The sequence below is a fragment of the Gavia stellata genome, chromosome 16 (genome assembly GCF_030936135.1).
Source record: "Gavia stellata isolate bGavSte3 chromosome 16, bGavSte3.hap2, whole genome shotgun sequence".
Classification (NCBI taxonomy): domain Eukaryota; kingdom Metazoa; phylum Chordata; class Aves; order Gaviiformes; family Gaviidae; genus Gavia; species Gavia stellata.
In genome coordinates this window covers 1,405,524-1,425,367 of record NC_082609.1, presented here as the reverse complement: position 1 = coordinate 1,425,367, position 19,844 = coordinate 1,405,524, and the positions used below count along the sequence as shown (strand labels likewise).

At 39.3% G+C, this 19,844-nt stretch overlaps 1 protein-coding gene across 2 annotated transcripts in view; it reads right to left on the bottom strand.

Annotated features, from left to right (window-relative positions):
* Nucleotides 1-1,059: 1,059 nt before the first annotated feature.
* The window catches only part of NR3C1 (nuclear receptor subfamily 3 group C member 1), a 66,611-nt gene continuing 47,826 nt past the window's right edge, over nucleotides 1,060-19,844 (bottom strand). For both annotated transcript variants that reach the window (XM_059825140.1, XM_059825139.1), the window contains exons 4-8: nucleotides 18,285-18,563; nucleotides 15,108-15,252; nucleotides 5,730-5,860; nucleotides 2,453-2,610; nucleotides 1,060-1,580 (exon numbers count right to left, since the gene is read on the bottom strand). In XM_059825140.1, the coding sequence (XP_059681123.1) occupies nucleotides 1,428-1,580; nucleotides 2,453-2,610; nucleotides 5,730-5,860; nucleotides 15,108-15,252; nucleotides 18,285-18,563 (866 nt within the window). In that variant the 3' untranslated portion in view covers nucleotides 1,060-1,427. The remainder of the gene's footprint in view (nucleotides 1,581-2,452; nucleotides 2,611-5,729; nucleotides 5,861-15,107; nucleotides 15,253-18,284; nucleotides 18,564-19,844) is intronic.

The following is a 19,844-nucleotide window of genomic DNA, read 5'->3' as shown; positions in this document are numbered from 1 at the left end:
CAAAGACAGAGAGTTTGACGTACGACTCTAAGACCACGAAATCAGTAGCGGAGCTTTCCTGCTCTCCAGGAAAGAGGATGAACAGTCAGTGACATGTGGAGACGTGAAAACGCGTCTCTAACCACACGAGTTCAGAGCCTGTATATCCAGAGCCACAGCGCAGCTGCCCGCCTTCACTGCCTGCGCGAGGGTAAACATCTCACCGAAGAAAAGGTTTCAGAATCGGTACAAGAAAACAGAACAAAACCAAACCACTGGGCATAATTACACGTCTGCCTCTTCAGTCAATGGTATTTTTCCATATATACTTGTATGATGATAGATTTAAGTGTATAGAAAATGTGAGTTTCTCCACACAGAAGTAAACTTCTCTTAAGCTATGCATATTTTCCTGAAAATTTCCTGATGGGCAGTCAGGACTGATCTTCTTGGCATCAATGCAGCCCACGACTCTTATAGTTATGGCTGTTGCATTATATGCAAAAATCAGGCTTTTTTTTTTTTCAATATATAAAACAACCTGCTCATTTACATCCAGTTAGGACTGGGTTAATTTTCTATGAATCTGCATATCCCACACTTTCGCACATATACCAAAAGTATTTGTTTCATTCGCATCTATTTAAATTAGATTTGAGAGTGTTCTCCCACCCACCCTGTCCCTTAAAAAATGCCAAATTTTTATGGTCACTTTGACAGTTGAAAGCTATTAGGTTAGAAAAGCCCAACCCATTTTCACATGAATATACTCAAGGATTAATGTCTAGAGGTCATTTAGGAAAGCTACGAGCTGCCCCACCTTAAAAACCCAGCTGTACAATAGGCATCTTGAAGTATTACAAAAAAATTATGTAAGAAAAAATGAACAAGCCTAGTTCACGGTATATAAAGTTAAAGGAAATTGCTAAAACCAGACAGTAATAGCTATAAAAGGCACAACTTCCCTTTTCTGATATACACTTGTAAACTTTCTTCAGGTTACATGCATAAACCAAAATGCTACCTTAACTTTAAAAAAAAAATAAATCCAAAACACTTTACTAAAAAAAAAAAAAAAAAAAAAAAAGCCTAGAAAATTGTCTCCAGCCAACTGCAGAAATTATTTAGCAGAATGTTCATAACACAGCCTCAGATCTTGTCACCGGTGGTTTTGATGCATCCATGGATGTTGCGCGAGGGGAGATACGTAAATTCTGACAAATAAAATTTCTTTTCCTTTCCTTTCTCCCCAGTATTTTTACCCAACGTGAGAAATCCGTTGGTTCTACAGCCTAAATCTTGGCCCTCTGTAAACCACATGTAGTGCATAATTACAAAAGAAACACCGCTGCAAGGACAAAATTAACAAGTCTGGTAGGTTTTTTCTTTACAAAAAAAAAAGCTATCATTTGACGTTTTCTTAAGGCAACCCTTTTGTATTAAGGCAGTCACTTTTGATGAAATAAGAGCTTCTTGATATTTCCATTTGAATATTTTGGTATCTGATTGCTGATGATTTCTGCCAACATTTCTGGGAACTCAATACTCATGGATTTATCCAAAAATGTCTGGAAGCAAAAGCTCAGAAGATTTTCAACCACCTACAAGCGATAAAGCAAAGAATTACTTTCACACGAATACATATAGAAGAACTAGTAACCTACAGCCTTCCTTCTTCATAACTTCTTGCAGCGCAGGCCAGCGCGGCAGCCGGTTTGGCAGCCGCCCTACCTATGCCCCACGGCCTGCTCAGATAACCCTTGCAACGCAGGGCGGACACGCACAGCCATCCTCATTCTAATTGGGAGGTCTTGTAAATGGCTTTCCAATATAAAACAAGTGAACAGATCGTGCCAGGTCTTTACGAACGCTGAAGAGAGTTTGCATCGATTCCCATTCTAGCATGTAAATAACATACCTATGGCTAAGCTTAATAAGATCTTTCCAGGTGCTTGGTACGCTAACAAGAAAAAAATAATTTTGAGGTCTCAAAGTTTCCCTTGCCTTATCCAGCTTAAAGCCTACTTGGACTACTTCGTACTATATGCACAATTCAGAGTACGTACCGCAAAAGGAGACAGCCTGAATTCTGAAATTCCTTGCAAAATTAGACTGCTACTAATAATAAAAATAGCACTGATGCATTATTTTAACACAATTTCAAACAATTCCACAGATTCTTGAATAGTTTGTCTCTGAAATAATACTGGTTTTAAACTTCACATCTCTGCTATTACTGCAAAATCATTTACAATTTCCAAGTTCCTCCATTTTAAAGGAACATATTTTTTAAGAACTAAAGATACTGAAAATTCTATTTATATACATACAAAAAAAAAAAGAAAATTATATATATGCTGTCTCCCCACCCTGATATTTATCCCTTTAAATAAAGAAAGGGACAGAGGAGATTACTCTCATATCCCCAAACTTATTTAGCTGGAATGTCTACAGCATTCATTTAAGAACTTACATCATGCATAGAGTCCAACAGTTTCGTCAGTTGATAAAATCGCTGCCAGTTCTGGCTTGAGTTCCCTTCTCTTTTCACTATGGCCTTTCCCAGCTCTTTAATGTACGTCATACGGATTTCTTCAAACAAAGATTGACTCTTCAGGCCTTCCTTAGGAACTGTAACATTGATACGAACCTTTAAGACATTACACATCTATGAATTGTGTCATTATTTAAGTTCTCTTACATCAGTTACACAAAAATGACCAAAAGAAAAAGGACTTGGACTTAATGAAATGACAGCTGAGAGACAAGGGAAGAGAGCAAGAACTGAGACAGATGACTCATTGAACAAATAGCGTCGGAATACTGGAAAAATAAAAATAAAAAAACCCCAAAGGTAACCCAACAAGAAATAGAGGGAAGGGAACCAGACCACAGTTCTAAGTACTAAGCCCTAGAAGTGCCTTGATGAAGAACCACCAGGGCTGGAGCGCCCGTGTTCTCAGTGTCTGGGGAAACGTGACATTGGAAAGATTCCATAAAAACTCTGTGTGCCGAGGGAAGAGCGAGAGTAGGATCACAGGATGGCTTGGCTCGGAAGGGACCTTGAAAGATCATCTAGTTCCAATCCTCCTGACATGGATCAAATAACACGTCCAGGCAAGGCAGTAACAGAGAGACTGGACAACAAACTGACTGCCCAAGCCAGGGAGGACTCGGGTCTTGGGCAGAGCTTCTTGGAATAGGGATGGGACACCGAGAAAGCACTGGCCGGACGAGGAGCTGTGGGTTAGAAACCCAAGGTGTGGGGACCGAGGCCCGTATTCAGACTCAAATCCATGTTAAGTCCCTGTGCCTACGGTCACCTACTAGCAGAGTCCTTCTGGAGGCCAAGGACTAGTAAAGAAATTGGGACAAATCAAGCATATGGATGCCAGTGGTCCTTAAGATGCTTGATTTGAAGCCTTTGATTACCCTGGTGAAGTGAATGGAAAGAGCTGAAGCTAAAGAAGAGAGAGAGCTGAGACAAAGCTGGCTGAAAGAAAGAGAGGAGGAAAGAGGCCACCGAAGCACACTCCCTTCCTTAAAAAATCCAGCCCTCACTACACTGTCAGCATCTGTGAGATGTTGGAGTGAAGAATCTTGTCTGCCTTGTCTACACAGGAGATGACAACATGTCAACTGTTGCTTCAGTAATTTAAATGGAAAAGGTCTGTGAGCTGTGTCTATGTGTGAGCTACATGTCTAGCCCTGTGTGGGATTCCTGTTTTACTGCTCCTCCTCCTCTTCCCTTGGAAAATTTACACAGAAACACAATAAACATAAATTAAAATTGTGAAGTCATAGATTAAAAAGCTATACAAATTTCAGCTATTCAATTTTCAGAAGTTCCACAATGTACCACTTACACAATGTATGTACTCGAAAAGAAATGTGAAAATATATTGTCTTTCACTGTAAATAAAACAAAGAGGCCTTTTGCTGGTTAATGCCAGTGCTTGCCATACTTCACTCGTGAATGGGCTTAGTTCTACGAGTGTTGCCTTTTCACCATTTCTGCCATGGAAATTCCTCTAAGGAAATTTCCAATTCCTGTAAGGAAAGTTGGCCTACACCACATCCAAAACACTTGAGGAATTTTTGGGAGAGATTTCAGAAACTGCTTTAAATCTGCAGTTTCGGGGAAGTTTCAAGTTCCTGCAAAGCCCACGGCAGCGCGGAGCCGAAATTTCCCCTAAAAAGAGCCCTTGTCCCAGTTCTGGGCTTGGCAGGCGAGGCTGCGCCGTGCCTGCCAGGCCACCGAGGCGACGGGCCGGCAGAGCGGGGAGGAGCTGGTCACGGCAGCGTACTGTCCCCGACACCTCTCCTGCCCGCACTGACCACCCGGGGCTTGGCAGCACAGCTGGCGCTGGGTTACAAGGTCCTCCTGCCTTCATTTGGGAAAAGCCCAAAGCTACCAAGTTCTCATTTGTTTGTAAGAATTAATGCTATTATTCACTGGAAATATTAAAGATAAGGAACGTTTGAGCCCTCGGTGTAATGAACTGTTCAAACTTTTAAAAATATTTCTTTTTCACCATGTAGAAGTACTGTGCTGAAAAATCTTTACTTGCATTGCTGCTCTTACTGATACTTTTAAAGCATACTGGCATACCCGTCACTCCACTAGAACAAAAATAATCTTCTGTCAAGCAGAAGCAGCAAAGGCTCCAGGAAATCTACAGTTGCTGCCTCAGACGCAGCTTCCTCAGTCCCGCGGGACTGCGGGTATCAGCGTGACGGCCGTGGGACGGGATCTCCCGGGACAGACAGGCACAGGCTGTAAGTGCGCAGGCAGACGGAGCGGTGCGAGGCGAGGTGCCCGGCTCACGCCTACTCACAGCACACACACACACGTGCGCTCTTTACTACTGAGAGTCCCTGGACTGCAACGGAGCCAGGGCCGCAGGGGAGCTTCCGCAGGTGGCTACAGCCCTACCGCGCACGAGGAGAGAAGTCACTAGGTACCAGTGAGTATGAATACAGGTAAAAATAACATTGTGGAAGTTACTTGCGTAATGTCTCAGTGTATTTCTGTATATTCTAAAAGGACTGTTTTGACACTGTACTTTGACCTTTCATGCAGTACAGACAACAGAATTTTACTAAGCTGTGACTTGTTTTAACTACCGTATATCCTATCAAAAGGCATAAACCCCACCATGTAGTATATTATATAAATCTATCTTATGATATCTATCATAAATCCACCATCTACTTTTTAGATGCAAATGTAAAAAGCTGTAGCTGTATTTAACAATTTTACATAACTTCTGGGGGAGTTTGGTAATTTTTTTTTTGTGGGAAACTGCTTCACTGGATCAGAACTTCCTCACAGATGGTGGTAATTTTCTTTTTCTTTTTTTTTTTTTTTTTTAATATTTCACGGGCATGAAGTCATAGCTTTGCCCATTTATTTGGTTCCTGAACTACTCAGCCAGTTTGTGATGGTTTTTTTAAGAATTTTTAAATGCAATTCTGAGTTAGGCCTCTCTGCTGGAGTCGCAAAGTTTTGAACACAATCCACAATATCTTAGCATGAATGTCTTCTATCTGCTAGAAGCAAAATGTCCTTCACTAACCCTATATAGTCAGGTGCCAAGCGGAACATTTCAACTTTTACTGCAAAAGAGGGGATCCTATAGGAAATCCTCTATCAGATACCTAACGCAATTTTAAAGTACACATGCACACACATAATACTGGCAAGTTAAACTTACATTGTTCACAGAGGTATTTAACTATTCACCTACTTGTAGAGAGGAGAAGCAACGTTTTCATGCAGAGATATTCTTCATATGAGACTTGAAGCCGTGATAGCTCTCGGGCAACCATAAGCATATGTTTGCATTGTTCATACATACAGGGTAGATTCATTCTCTGCCTGAGAAATAAGAGTATAAAAATTAATCAAATGATTAGCTATCTAAAAATTCTACATCTAAGTTTTTCCACGCTTCATTCATTTTAGAGGCAGATGACAAGCTAGTACATGATCTCTCAGCAAAACAATCTCTGGTTTTCTCAAGTGAACCCATTCAGGGCGATTGCCTTGGTCACTACATACAAACGCTGGCCTAGAACCACAGCATGAGGGGAGCCTGACATATGAAATCCCAGCGTTACAAAGGAAGCCTGTCTTTACCAAGGACCGATCAGTAAGCTGATCACGTAACACTTAAGCGTTAACACGTTAACTTAAGTGTTAACACGTAACACTTCAGCACAAACTTGACATAAAAAACAAGTTCAGTCACTATGTGACAAACTTCTTGAAGTCCGGCAGTCCCAAAGTATTTAATCCGTATAAAGAAACATGCTGGTATACTGTACTAAGAGATGAGATGACATTTTTCCAGTTCTTTCAATATGTTTGAGAAGTCCACCTAAATTTAATACATATTTGCTCACTAGTGATAGCATCGACTTGCTGTAACGTCTCGATTTTCAAAGTGACTTTAAACTTCTCGTAGCCTTTCACGTTCTTAAAGCAATGCCTAGTATTGCAATTAAACTTCATTACCTTTGTACTGTAATAGTAAGGTTTCTAACCATAAATAGAAAGACATGTCAACAACGAAAGGGAAATCTTGGAAAGCACTTACTTGGAATCAGAATGACAAACATATATTTGAAGTTTCTTTTCCTTTTATTTTTCTACTTTAATGAAACCCTACATCAAGACAGGAACTCCACCTTTTATTCAGTACCTCAGCTGAAGCAACAATCCTCTTTACATGCACTTTTATAGCTGGTTACTGTGAATATTGCAGGATTACAGTTTTGGGTGGGAAATGAACAACAAGAACAGATTAATTCTGAAGAGTATAAGAGAGATCTATACTTTTCCATGTAAACTTTCTGTAGAGAAAAAGATAGGCAAAATAGTACATTTCAAATGCAATGACTACACAATCTCTCTACAGTGATGCTAGCAATTTATTTTTTGTTAATGATGTGTCACCTTTTCCAAGACATCACCTATTCAATATTATAATCTAAAACTGAACCCCAGTGTAAGTTAAGAGTAAGATCTGGTTATGAAACTACACGAATTTCTCCAAAGCTGCTATCATTTTTCAGTTCTCCCTTTCTTGGCCCTGCAAGAGAATGATATAATGCACCCTCACAAGCATCCTGAGAAACCCTAAGTGAAAACAAGAAGAAACGCACACCTTTCTCAATGTGCAAAAACCTAAAGAATCATAGGAATTCAGATGGGTTTTGAAAGACAGAAAGAAATACAAGCTATTGAAACTGTATTAAAACCAAATCAAGTACGAGTCTAAAACCCCATCATTTCCAAATGCACGCTGTTCGACAATTCCTTCTGGGTGTAACAGGACTACGTGCGGCACTGCCTTAGACACAAATGGTATCTACAGCTATATGCATGCATGCACGTACATGAACCTATGAACACTGACGTTACGTTAGACTTCAGTAATCAAGGAGTAACAGTGAGAATACAAAGTGCACACAAAGATAAGTTGCATGAGGTAGGAATAAGAGTAAGATGTTCAGTTGTAGGATGTTTCTCAGGGCACTTGACACAAAGCCACTATTCGGCCGTTTGGCAAATCTTCTCCTAACCCCTTTAGGTTGTATCAAAGGGCATCTGACATATTTCAAACTGAGTAGTTTAAACACATCTGTGACACGGCTCAGCAGTTTTCCTCATGTAGAACTATTACCATTTCTGGGCAGAAGGGTAAAATAAACATTATGAAACGGGTCAGCCTGCCATTTATTTGTATGTGCTGTAAATGCAATCATCACCGCAAGTCTGAGAATCTATATGAAGACATGCAGATTTTTGGTAACACCAAGGCTATGCAAATTGCAGTCCTCAAAAAACAAGAGCAAACCACAGCCACCCTCCCCTGAGCGCAGAGATGAGCGCTGCGCTATGCCCTGGAGGGCAGCGGATCCAGGCTGTGTCAGAACAAGAGGGAAGCTGATTCACTGGACAGTCCTTAATGAAGCGAAGGGTCTGGGAAGAGGTCCCAGACATTCCCCTCGCAGCTCTCCTGGCCAGAGCGCCTCAGATGATCTCAGCTGCCACACGGCTGTGCACGGAGGGAGGCTGTCCGAGGATCCGGGTCGAGGCATGGAGCAGAGACCCAGCGAAGAGCAGGGCTTCGGGGCTCTCTTCTTACTCCCTGCTCAGTTTCGCTGGCACCCTTCCCTACAGAGGGCATGTAGCAACTTTATGAATTAATTTACCCAGACGTAACACTTAAACTAGGTACTATACTTAGCTAATTAAAATAGATATTATACTTAGTGATGACATCACACGTGATCTCTTCTCAGCAGAAACTATCTACAGAACCGTACTGACTTCGTGGAGTCTTCAAGCAAAGCTGTGGTGATAACCAGGGCTGGTAAGGCAGGGCAGGCTGCAAGGTCTGGCAGCTGTCTGTACCCGCAGCAGCTCAGGAGCGGCTGAGGCAGGAGGCAGAGCCAGCGCCGAGGCCCGGGGAGCGCCAGGGACCCCCCCGGTGACACGGGGCGGACCGCAGCAGTTCAGTGCTTTTGCAACGATTACCATTCATATAAGTTGAGACTCAAACAGCTGACTAACGGCATTTTATCACTTTTGAAGGGATCCTGCTTTAGTGATTGCAAGTCTAGTCCGATTTGAATCACCTTCTTGTTCTGTAAGTATCTCATATTCCTCTGCTTTTGTAACCAGCTACCTCAGAAAAGAACGCGCGAGTCGGGCATCAGCTGGAAGTTTTAGCTCAATGAAAGCCCATGTAATGTACACGGGATGTACACATGCATTCTGTGTGGGATGCATGTTGATGATAAAAGCATGTGATGATTTTCAACGCTGCTGTGAGTCACTCGGTTCAGCTAAGTCTATAAAAGAATAAAAATCAGTAAACAAGATGCTGGTATTCTGAAAAACAGATGATACCGACTCCACAGAATTAGTTACAAATGAATGTTCAGAAACAATTCTGAGAATAAGAGAACTGATAAAACATTGCTTATAAAACTGTAATCACTTGTTATTTTCTTTCTATTCAAATAACACCAACACAGATATTCACCATGGTATATAACATTATAAAGTCAAATGAGACCAAGGAGTTGACCTCAAACCTAAGAAGAGCAAAGAGCTAAGATGATGAGCATGCAAACAGAGCTGAAATCCTAAGACAAAGGACTTTCAAGAACTTCCTTCTAAAGCTAGGCAGTGATTAAATGGCATTTGCTACTTGAGGAACACAACTGTGCAATCGTTAGTGTTGCCCACTGTAATTTCATGTACATGGTGACACAAAGGGAGGCCTAAAGCTGATACAGTAATAGTGCCAACTCCAACAAAAGCATGTTTTGAATCACAAATTGTGGAAACAGTTATGCAGTCCTACAAAATCACAGGTTTTATACAATCTCCAAATACTAAATGATGGTCTAAAGCCTGAGATTTATTAAGCTGCCGAACTTTTCAAGAACTTGATTCAAGTTTTGTGTGTGTGTATATATATACACATATAAATACATCTATTATATATAAATATTGCCAGCTGATATAGACAGACCTCCATAAAACCCCCATTTTTCTTGTTTTGAAACGTAAAATGATGAGCTTACTGAATAGTCACACACTAGTCCATTAAAGTATATTATTTCTACCCAGAAATGAAATACAGACACGTAAAGCTAAAATATTTTTCAAAGCCTTACAATAACTTAAAACACATTTTTGCCCCTCCCTTGATGAAGAGCTGAATAAGACTCCCCTCTCCCCCTGACCTGTTTGGAGATTAAACCTGTCAATGGCTGCTCTGTGGTTTTCCCCCCGTGCAGAGAATTAGCCAGGGAAGGAAATACCAGTTTTACACGCTAGAGGACTAAGGTGTGCCTGTGCAATTCAGTGGCAGCTTTTCTACTGACTGAAGTGGAAATGGGATCGGGCAGTAATTGCCACCCAACAGATTATCGCCCGTAAGGCAGCACTAAGTGTTTCCCATTTTCCTGCCCAGGTTCACCAGCGCCAGCTCTTCAGGTCTGGAGCCCTTGATGCTGTTCCCTCCCCGAAGGCTAAGGCAGGAACCGGCCGAGGGACCATCACTACCTTCCCTGCCTCATCGGGTGTGCATCTGCAGCACGCTGCTTGGACCACCCCACCGCCAGCTACCGCCAGTTAGCTTGTGAGAGGGGAGAGAGAGAGAAAGATGCTTTCATTTTGAGACCTGGGACAACTGCAATAGCCAGGAGTTCAGAAAAAAATGGAAGCAGGAAGAATGATGAAGTGAATTGTATTCTTGCTGAAATGATAGCTGCATCTGCAGAAACTCATCTTTCCCTCTTTTTGGTTTTGTAGACAAACAAATTAAAAGCTGTACAGACACAGCATAAGCCTATGAAGTAAAAACAATGCTATGTACACGTATGGTGAGCCTTTCTGCACTCAACAAATGCTATGGGAAATAATTTATTTTCCTATCACAGCAGCTTTATAATCCACCCTACCCAACCCTCTCAGACGTATTAACTTAGGATATCCAATATGTGATAAACATTATTCAAATATATTGGATGATTTTCTTTTTGTTTTTTTCCCCCCTAAATAAATGATAGGAGTACAGACATACAAATGGAATATTCAATAAATATTCAATTTTTAGGAGAAGACTGGTCAAATGACTAGGCTGCCAGCTTAAGACTTAAGAAGAACAGAGTTTAATTCTCTTTCCCACCACAGGCTGCATCGATGATACTCGGCAAATTCAGTTATGGAGGAATCTACAATGGTACTAATGAATAGCAGCATTCAGCACTAGCACAGCTAAAACTACCTGAGCCCTAAGCAAAACAAATCCACTGATTTCTGGGAAGCTTTTTGTGCATTCATGGTAAGATATTTATAAATGCTAAGGATCTGCTAGCTAAAAATGTACCCTGACAAACCTCTTAACGGGTTAGACAGGTTCTTTGCGTACAGCCCGGTTACGCACAGTTGCCCGAGAATTGTCGACATGAGCTAGTGGATCTTGCTACTCCATATCTGAGTAAGTAGCAACTACACAGGAGCAATACTGGACAGGGTTGGTGCACGTATAAATGCATGGAAGACTGATGTTGCTCAGAAAAGTCTTATGCTGTTGCTAAAGAAAGTCTTATTATCCTCATAAAGAATTCAATCTTAAAAAAATATTTTGCAGTTATGTCCATTTAAATCACCAAGGCTTGGGGAACCCTTCAAAGATAAAAGATTCTCTTCCTGAAGCTGAAGACACTGAATTGTACCAAATACGAGGACAAGTCTTTAAAGCTCAGAAACTGCATAAAATAAGTGGTTTCTAGAAACCCAAAGAAAACTAAAATAGAAGTCATTGCACTTATCCGTAACCATACAACTAACCCAGCGGAAGGCACTGCAAGCTCTGTTGGTGTGCTTTATTCCCCCTGCCCTCATTAACATCAGCTGTGCAACCTTAGCTCTCAGCAGCAGATATAAAGTACTAGTGACTTCTCTGCAACCACTTCTCAAGAACTTATCCTGCATTCACATTCCCGAATACTTCACCCGTGTTATGCTGCTGCAAGCTACAGGTAATGGCAGTACAAGGGGAGTGCTCCAAGGCCAACTCTAGCTTACTGCTGTAATGAAGATACAAAGAAATATAAAGAAGTAATATGATTATGAGATGCTTGTCTGTTCCATTTCTTGATTTACACTGGACGTAATAACACCTATACTTCTCTTGTGACCCTTCTGAGGATGGATTGTTTATAAGTAAAATCAAAGGAATTTTTTGGGTGAAAAGTAGGCTAAACATATTTAAAAAAATCATACTAATTGAGATTTGAATATGTGTAATTCTGTATACACAGCGAGATATTTATCTCTTATAGCATAATGTGATACATACAGTTTTGTTTGATGTGTAAACTCAAGTTACGCAACAGAATTGAAAACCCATCCACATCAATATTTGCCACTATTTTGTAAGGCTGAAACGATACAAGTCTGCACGAGGGGCTCATGTGAGGCTTGGAAGTTTTTGCCAACTCCTCAACTTGTTTATACTTCCATTTAAGAAAAACAAGTACATCACCAATCGAAAGGCTGTGGCTTGAAGAGACGGAAGACCTCCTGGAATTACTGTATTCTAATGCAGTATGGGTAAAGACATACAATTTTGTCCTAGTCCTCCACTGAAATATTGCTTTGAAACTCCAATTAATAGATATGAAGCCAGAACAAATTCTTAGTTACAAATGAAAAATGTTCATGCAAAGAACAGACCTGTAGAAATGTCATTTGCAGATCTCAAGAATTACAAGTTTGAACAACTTACACCTCTTTATCTGCATGCAGGAATCTGAAACTACTGAAGAGGTAGCCAAAAATCTGATGCAGACAGCTTCAGTTAACTGTAAAAACGCCCATGATCCTAGATTCCAGACAGACAAAATGAAGGTTCTGGTTCTGTTACACACACAACACCTATGCATAACTGCATTTAGTGGAATAAAGCTTTAAAATTTATGAGGAAAACTTGCTTTTTTCCTCTTATTCCAGAGAAATCACTGTAACGTTATTAAATATTACAATTGTTTTTAGCATTATCAAATAATAGAGTTGCTTTGACTTTCAGAGGATGCTGCTTTACCTATTTATTTTGTAACAGTTAATGGGTTTTAATAAGTATCTGATTCTTACATCAAGTAAAGTTAACTTACTACTCTACCTTGGACCCGTTTCTAGCATACCAGAAACATTAAATCACGAGCTTTAGGGGTGGTGGGGGCGAGGGGTGCGAAGGAGTTGTTTGGCTGAAAGATCACTAAGATGCGTTTCAGAGTGTTTTGAGGGGATATTATGTACCACAGTACTGTTTTTTGAATGATGTATCAAGCAGAGTGAATGGATGCATCTGAGCATTAACATCCAAATGCGTTTTTTTCTTGATGTCCGTGATGTCTCTCGTCCTACCCAACATTTTAGCATCAGCAAAGCTTCCCCAATGGCACTGCCCCTCTGGCTTTCCCTGCGGTACTGCTCTTCGTAAGCATCTTATAACTCATGCAGTGGCTTTATGTATTATTCAGTATTTGCCGTGTTTAACTTCGAGGCTGTATTTTATTGATGAACGGTACATAAAAAGTTACGACCAGAGAGTTTTATGGGGAACCTGTAGCACGCTGGAGAGCAAATTGCAGTTCTCTCAGTCTACATGTTTTACTGAAATGTCATTTCGATAAACAATTTATGTACCAAAACTGTAACTAGAATGAATTTGAAAATTAATATTTACTATAATAGGATTACCCTTGCAGGTATTTTTTTAGGAGTACCGACACATACTCAGCTGTAAAGCTCTGTGGTTTTGACCCATTGATAAAAGAGCAGGAGACCTCCGACTTAAAGCAAATTAGATGTTATCACGCTTGTTAGTGACAATATAAATTACTTCAATTCCACCACATGGAGACTGTTTTACTCCAGAGACATATTCTAAGAACTTTAATAAACGTAAGTACACAGATGGACCCTCACCCGTCATCTGCTCCTCACCTTTTTTTTGAAAAATATTTGTTATAAAGAAACAATTACACTTTATAAAAGCCTGGAAAAATATTTACATTGAAAAAAATAAAAGCGAATGAATAATCATGAAAAACAAGTAGTCTGAAATGTAAATGGCTAATCTCATAGAAAATGTAACAATTACTTTTTTTTTTAAAAAACTGAGAAAAGATTTGTGAGATTCAGTACTGAAGTGCGACAGGAACAAAAATATTACAACTACTGTCTCAAAACATGCTGAAGGGATTAGTATTGCCTCCATTTTAAAAGACAAGAAAACAGAGACATGAATAATACCTTGTCACTTGCATAACTTCAAATTATTGTCAGTGAAATTGTGATGCTAAAAAAGTTTTGTAATTGTAGGTGTCAAAGGCACTGTGTAATTGTATTTATTAGTTTTAATGCTCACAAATGGACTATGCCATTTCATGAAAAAGGAAATGGCAAATCCACAGTGATAGCATCAAATTAATTGGAATCTGCAGATGGGTAAAATAGATTTTGAATGGCTCTGGCCAGCAACCTTAAAGATTCACATCCACAGAATATTTTCAGCAACTAATTCAGAATACAGACAAAATGCTTGAAGAAACTGCTTTTTAAAACATGAGCTGAAGGACACAATCGCTGAAATGGCTTCAAAGTAAAAGGCAGGAGAGCGCGACAGTCCATCGGGACCGATTCCCAAATACATGCCTACAGGAGAGGGTTTAGACGGAGTGTTTGCTCTCCAGACTGGGGGCAGAAAGCCACAACCTAACCTGATCTGCTACTACACCTCTGAAATAGCATATGGAAAGTAATATAACTATGCGTATGCCTGCACAAAATGTTTCCTGTTTCCACGCACTGAATCTCAACTTGAGCCTTCTGCCCATCACCTCAACGACTCGAATTCCCCCTTTCACTCCCCTACAACACGGAATTACTGCACAACACGAATTTGAAAAACACAAGGAAAATGATGCATGGTGCAAGAAAAAAGATGTCCAAATAGTCTAGCAAATTCAACTTTTCTTGAAAATTGATAACGAAGTTCAACAAAAAAAATCTAAGTCAGGCAAGTTTTTCCATTTGTAATCTTGTCTTTTTAGCCAGAGTTTAATCAGGCTCAGATACAAATTTTTAACTGATTAAGAACTCTGTGAAACTGGCAGGACTGTACTATCACTTTTATACAATAAACATACAGAACATTATGCAATTTGCCAAACTTTTCTCTCCATCTCAGATATATTTTTTGCTTCAAGTGTGTTGGCTCTGTAAAATGAATGATCATAATCAACGGTGCAGGAAGTGTCACAATATGGAACATTTTAGTACAAACACCTCCCACAAAACCTTCTTGATATAAATACACTTAATATCTAAAATACCTTTCTTCCATTTGACTTATTTAAAAACTCTAAGCAATCTGCTAAAAGAAAAACAAGTTGCAAATGACAGACTGATAGGTGACCTCTGCAAGAATTTGCTACCCAGCGATTCACCTCTCAAGTACAAAACCCAGAAATACTGCGTGGAGTCTAGTATCACCCTGAGAAACCTGGAAAATCACTCAGGCCTTACTTACTCGTTAATAATCAGATCTGGGGCAAAGCACAGGAGATTTCCATTTGATTGTTTGTACGATCTCCATCCTAAAGCAAAAGCCATTAGGAACATCCATGAGTACTGCAGAAGGGTCATTTGGTCATCCAGATGTAAATTTCGGAAACCTGGAAAAATAAGAATTGAGGTGTGACAGTATTGGTTGGAAAAATAGAAAAAAACGTAACTGTGAAAAGGACCATCTTATCATCAGTACAACTTTTGTCCTGCCAATGTAGATTACCACTTTTAGAAGTGTATTTGATAACAATTTCTGTAACTGTGATGACTGTTCCTGAAAGAACAACAAAACTTCTTGCCATATTACAAACATCTGAGTCAGTCAAGTATTTCTGTATTTTAGATTAAATTTTTGGTGGAAGAGAAAAGGAAATTAGAAGAGTAAGAGGTTTCTTTTGAGAAAGTTCTTGCTGAATGAAAACAAATGCGCTTTAAAAGGGGTGCAAAATTTCAACGCCATTTTCCAGACTAAGGTTACATTCAAATATTTAGTACACCATTAAAGAAATCCTTTGACTATTCAAAATTTTGCATATGTTGAAATTAAGTGTTTGTAACCATAGGAATCAAATTACGTCTTCCAGACAGTATGACTACATATGAGACTTGAGCGGTTTGAATAGAAGGCTCCAGTACAACTCAGCCTTGAGCTGGTTTGAATGTGTAACTCTCAACCATACAAAACATATATAACACAGGAAAACAGGCAAAAGAGAGCAACAGAAAGAGTAACTCTCGAACTTTGCATTATACATTATATTCACATTTAAAGATATACATATTCAAAATAAATTGTCGGCACCCCAACCACAAAAGGGCATGCACACCGAAAGCCCTGGGCTCTGACAGCCACAATGTTTGTCCATCCACAAAGTAACTGAGTACCAGATGGATAATTCTCAATAGGTACTACAGATATTAAAAGATAATATTAATATGAATTAATAATTAGTAATATTAATAGTAATAAAATTAAGATTAAAATCAGAATATATGCGTGTGCTTATCTGGAACTGATGGTCACTTAGATAACAAAAGACAACAATTATATTTAATATACACTATTATTTATTTGCCTATCTTCCAAAAATGACAGTATTTTTTACTTTTTGAGAGCAGTCCACTAGACAATAAATAGTTTAGCATCAAATTTTGTTTTCATTCAACAACAATCATACACAGAACTTACAAAATACGTATTGCAATAGTTACCATCATTAACTGCTTCTAATCTTATAAGATTTTGTAGCACGAACAGAAGCAATTAAACAATGAGGAAGTGTGTAAAATCTGAAAAGTAGTCCCTTAAACAGTCTTAAAATGTAGGCAGCTTTTAATTTGCAACACTAGTTCCTATCAGATCCTGCCTACATGTAGCTAGAAAATACTGTGCCACACTGAATCATTATTAAAGTCTGAATTCAAGTTGATTTTATTTAATCATCTGACATCTAAACAGCTCATACCACTGCTGCTTTGCAAAGACGTTAAAATAGATAGCACTGAGTACGTTAATATAGAACAGAACTTGGTATGTCTAACAACTTCAAGAAAAGCTTCTGGCTTTGGAGTCAGCAGTAACTACCATTTACTACTTCTAAAATACAAGCCAAGTGTTTCGAAGTTCTTGCAAACTTACTGGGTCAAATCTTGAAATCTTTGCTCACACCCTCCTCAGGAAAAGGCTATTTTGAAATCCCAACTAAAGGGTTTAGCAACCAATGCTGGCTTACTGTTGGTATATCCAATGGGGTACAACCAGCAGTAGTGCATCCAAATTAAACACTCATGAAGAACCACTTTAGCAACCAAAAAAAAGGAATATTAAAAAAATGATAAGAATAGTTCCTACTAATATAATTCTTAAAGAGAAGACTGGCATTTTCATTAAGAGCATATATTCTAACCTGAAGGGTTTGTCTAATTAGGGAAACTGTTCAGAAGAGATTACGAACAGAGAAGTGTTTTATAAAAATGGTATCTAAATTTGTATTTGCGAATACCAGATGGTCTCCTAAAGACTTGTCCCAGAAGAAAACGTGCGCACATGAACTCTTCCTAATGTAGGCCTTAGCTAGTTCAGCCTAACTCCCCATTGCAGAAGAGCCCTGACAGACATACAAATCTCTCTATTCGCATCTCTGCTGGACATACGTATTTGAGTTTACTAGCCTTCCTTTCGTACTGTTAATTTATTTCCCCTGCCTCAAAAGAAACACCATTATGACTCATACATTTCATTATCAGACTTTTTTTTAGTTTGGCAGACCTGTTATGTGATGTTATTCTTGGGCAACATATGCATTATGGAGGTGTTTTTGCTAGGGTTTTTGAAAACAGGTAGCTAACGGTACTGAGTAGAAGTGAAAGGGAGAAAAACACTAGTCTTCTGTCAGGAATAAACAGATCTTCAGCTTTACTTGCGGCCCTGGCCTCTCCCAAAGACGTACTATGGGATGCTATGTCCAAGGCTGAGATTTGACATCACTTCTTCTGGCTAACCGTGCCTTCAGGTGGGAGCCAAAATAGCAACAAGCCTTCCACACTCCCCAGATGACAGTCAGTTTAATCGTGTAGCTACAGTGCTTGAGAGAAAATGAACATCTTGACTTCCACTATGGGACTGGATGCTCAAATGCTTATTCCCAGTCAAGAAAAAACTACAGATATGGTGAGGGGTAGTCAAAAAAAAAAAAAAGAAAAAAAGAAAAAAAGAAAAAAAAAGAACCATCCATGAATGCAGACCCAGACAAGCCAGTACAGCAGCACCAGTCTATAAAAGTCAAGAGAACCTCACTGCTAAAAACATTCAACAAATAATTATCTAAGAGGTGTAGCTAGAGCTAATAAAAATAGTTCTCTGTACTACTTTTAAAAACAAATCTCCATGATTTAACATGAATTCTAACACTCAAGGGTCAAAGGGTTTAAGTAAAGTGACCTAACTTGTAATCCTAGTAAATAAATTTTTGCATCTGTGTTTTTTCTGCATTTCCACTCCAGATGTATTTGAGACATGAATTAGCTCAGATATTACTAAAACCTCATCTCTGAAGGCTTTGAAGGACACCAAATAGGAAGACAGATTTTAAGTACAATAAAAAGACTGCAGTTTGTAATGAATGTATTTGCGTATTACCTGGTATCGCCTTTGCCCACTTTACTGCAGCTACTACTTGCCGTCCTCCCAACATGTTGAGAGTCGACAGTATCCGCCAGCTCGAGTCCGGCAGCGTGCTGTCGTAGCCCGAGTACAGCACCTCCGGCTCAATCACTTCCAGCAAGGAGACCAGGGTTGGGGTCAGCTGCGGCAGGGATGCAGGAACGATGCTCTTGTTTCCAGGCGTTTCAGAAACATCCCGCGTTCCCGTTACGTTAGTCTGCTGAATTCCTTTTATCTTCTTCTTTGTTTTTCGAGCTAGGAAAGTTTTGGTAAGTCACAGGTTAGATAATGGAAAGTGACCACACAGCGATAAAGACGTCACGGAGGAAATGCTGCTCTCGTTTTCCTGCAGTTGTAGGTCAGACAGTTGAAACTTTTAAAGCATTTTTTTCATAAATCTGTAAATAATTTCACTTCAATTCTATTTAAGCTTCCTGTGAAATTAAGTTCATTTTACGTTTTGATGAAAGCCACATTTATGTTAACGTTTCAAAATGTTAAATAACATCTGCAGGTAGTACAAATACAAGGCCTGATCCTGCAGTTTCTGTTACATCCAAAATTTCAGTGAAAATTCATGTGACAGCATGACATCTGTTTGGAAAAACTTGCAAGACTGCACAATTTATAAGTTCCTTAAAATATTAAGTATAGATATCATACAAAAGAAAGGAAAAAATACATTTAATGGGTGAGAAGTTACTCAATCTTTCAAGCCAGGGAAAACATTTTTTTGAAAATGCTGGGCAGGAGGAGATTTTTCTCTTGCCAACTCTCTTGCATATAAATCATTGCTGCGTAATTAAACCATAAAACTCATTCGCCAAATAAATAAAACATCACACAGAGATGTTAACTATAAACTACAAAAAGTTGGAGCAACAATTTTATTAGCGTATTGTCAATAATGGAGTCTCCCACTTGGCTTTCAGCTCTCCTGGATGCAGTCTGCTACACTGAATGCACTGTTTAACTGAGACCAAAATGAAACCCAGTTCTTTTCCTGTGTCTCAGTTAATTAATTGATTTCTGTCTGGAACTTCCGAGATAAATCAGTAGCACATAAAAGCATCATGTAATGTGGTTTCACATTCAAAGTTTCTATTGACCTATTCAGAATCTCTCATCATCAGAAACGCACTGACTCTGTAGCTTAACAACATACAAAACCCCGCTCCTGACCCCGTTTCTCCCACTCGCTAGGACAGAGACTTCAGAAACTAACTGTTAAAGACAAGAAATTCTCTACGACCTTGTATAAATTGCATTTTCCCAAAGGCTTATACACTGGCCACATTTGCCAAGACTGCCATGGGCGAATAGCAACAGTTATTTCCTTGGAGCAAAGACCTTCTTGTTATTCTCATCTAAATTTTGAAATGGCTGCTCCAAAATTCTTTCAACATTCTGGCATTTTTTGCCCCATTATCCTTGTTCTCAAGAGCAAACGAACTGCTTTGACTTAAATTTACATGCACATGCCTTCAACTTAATGCAGGCACCTGGTATGGAGTGTTTCCAGCCCAGAAAGTCTGG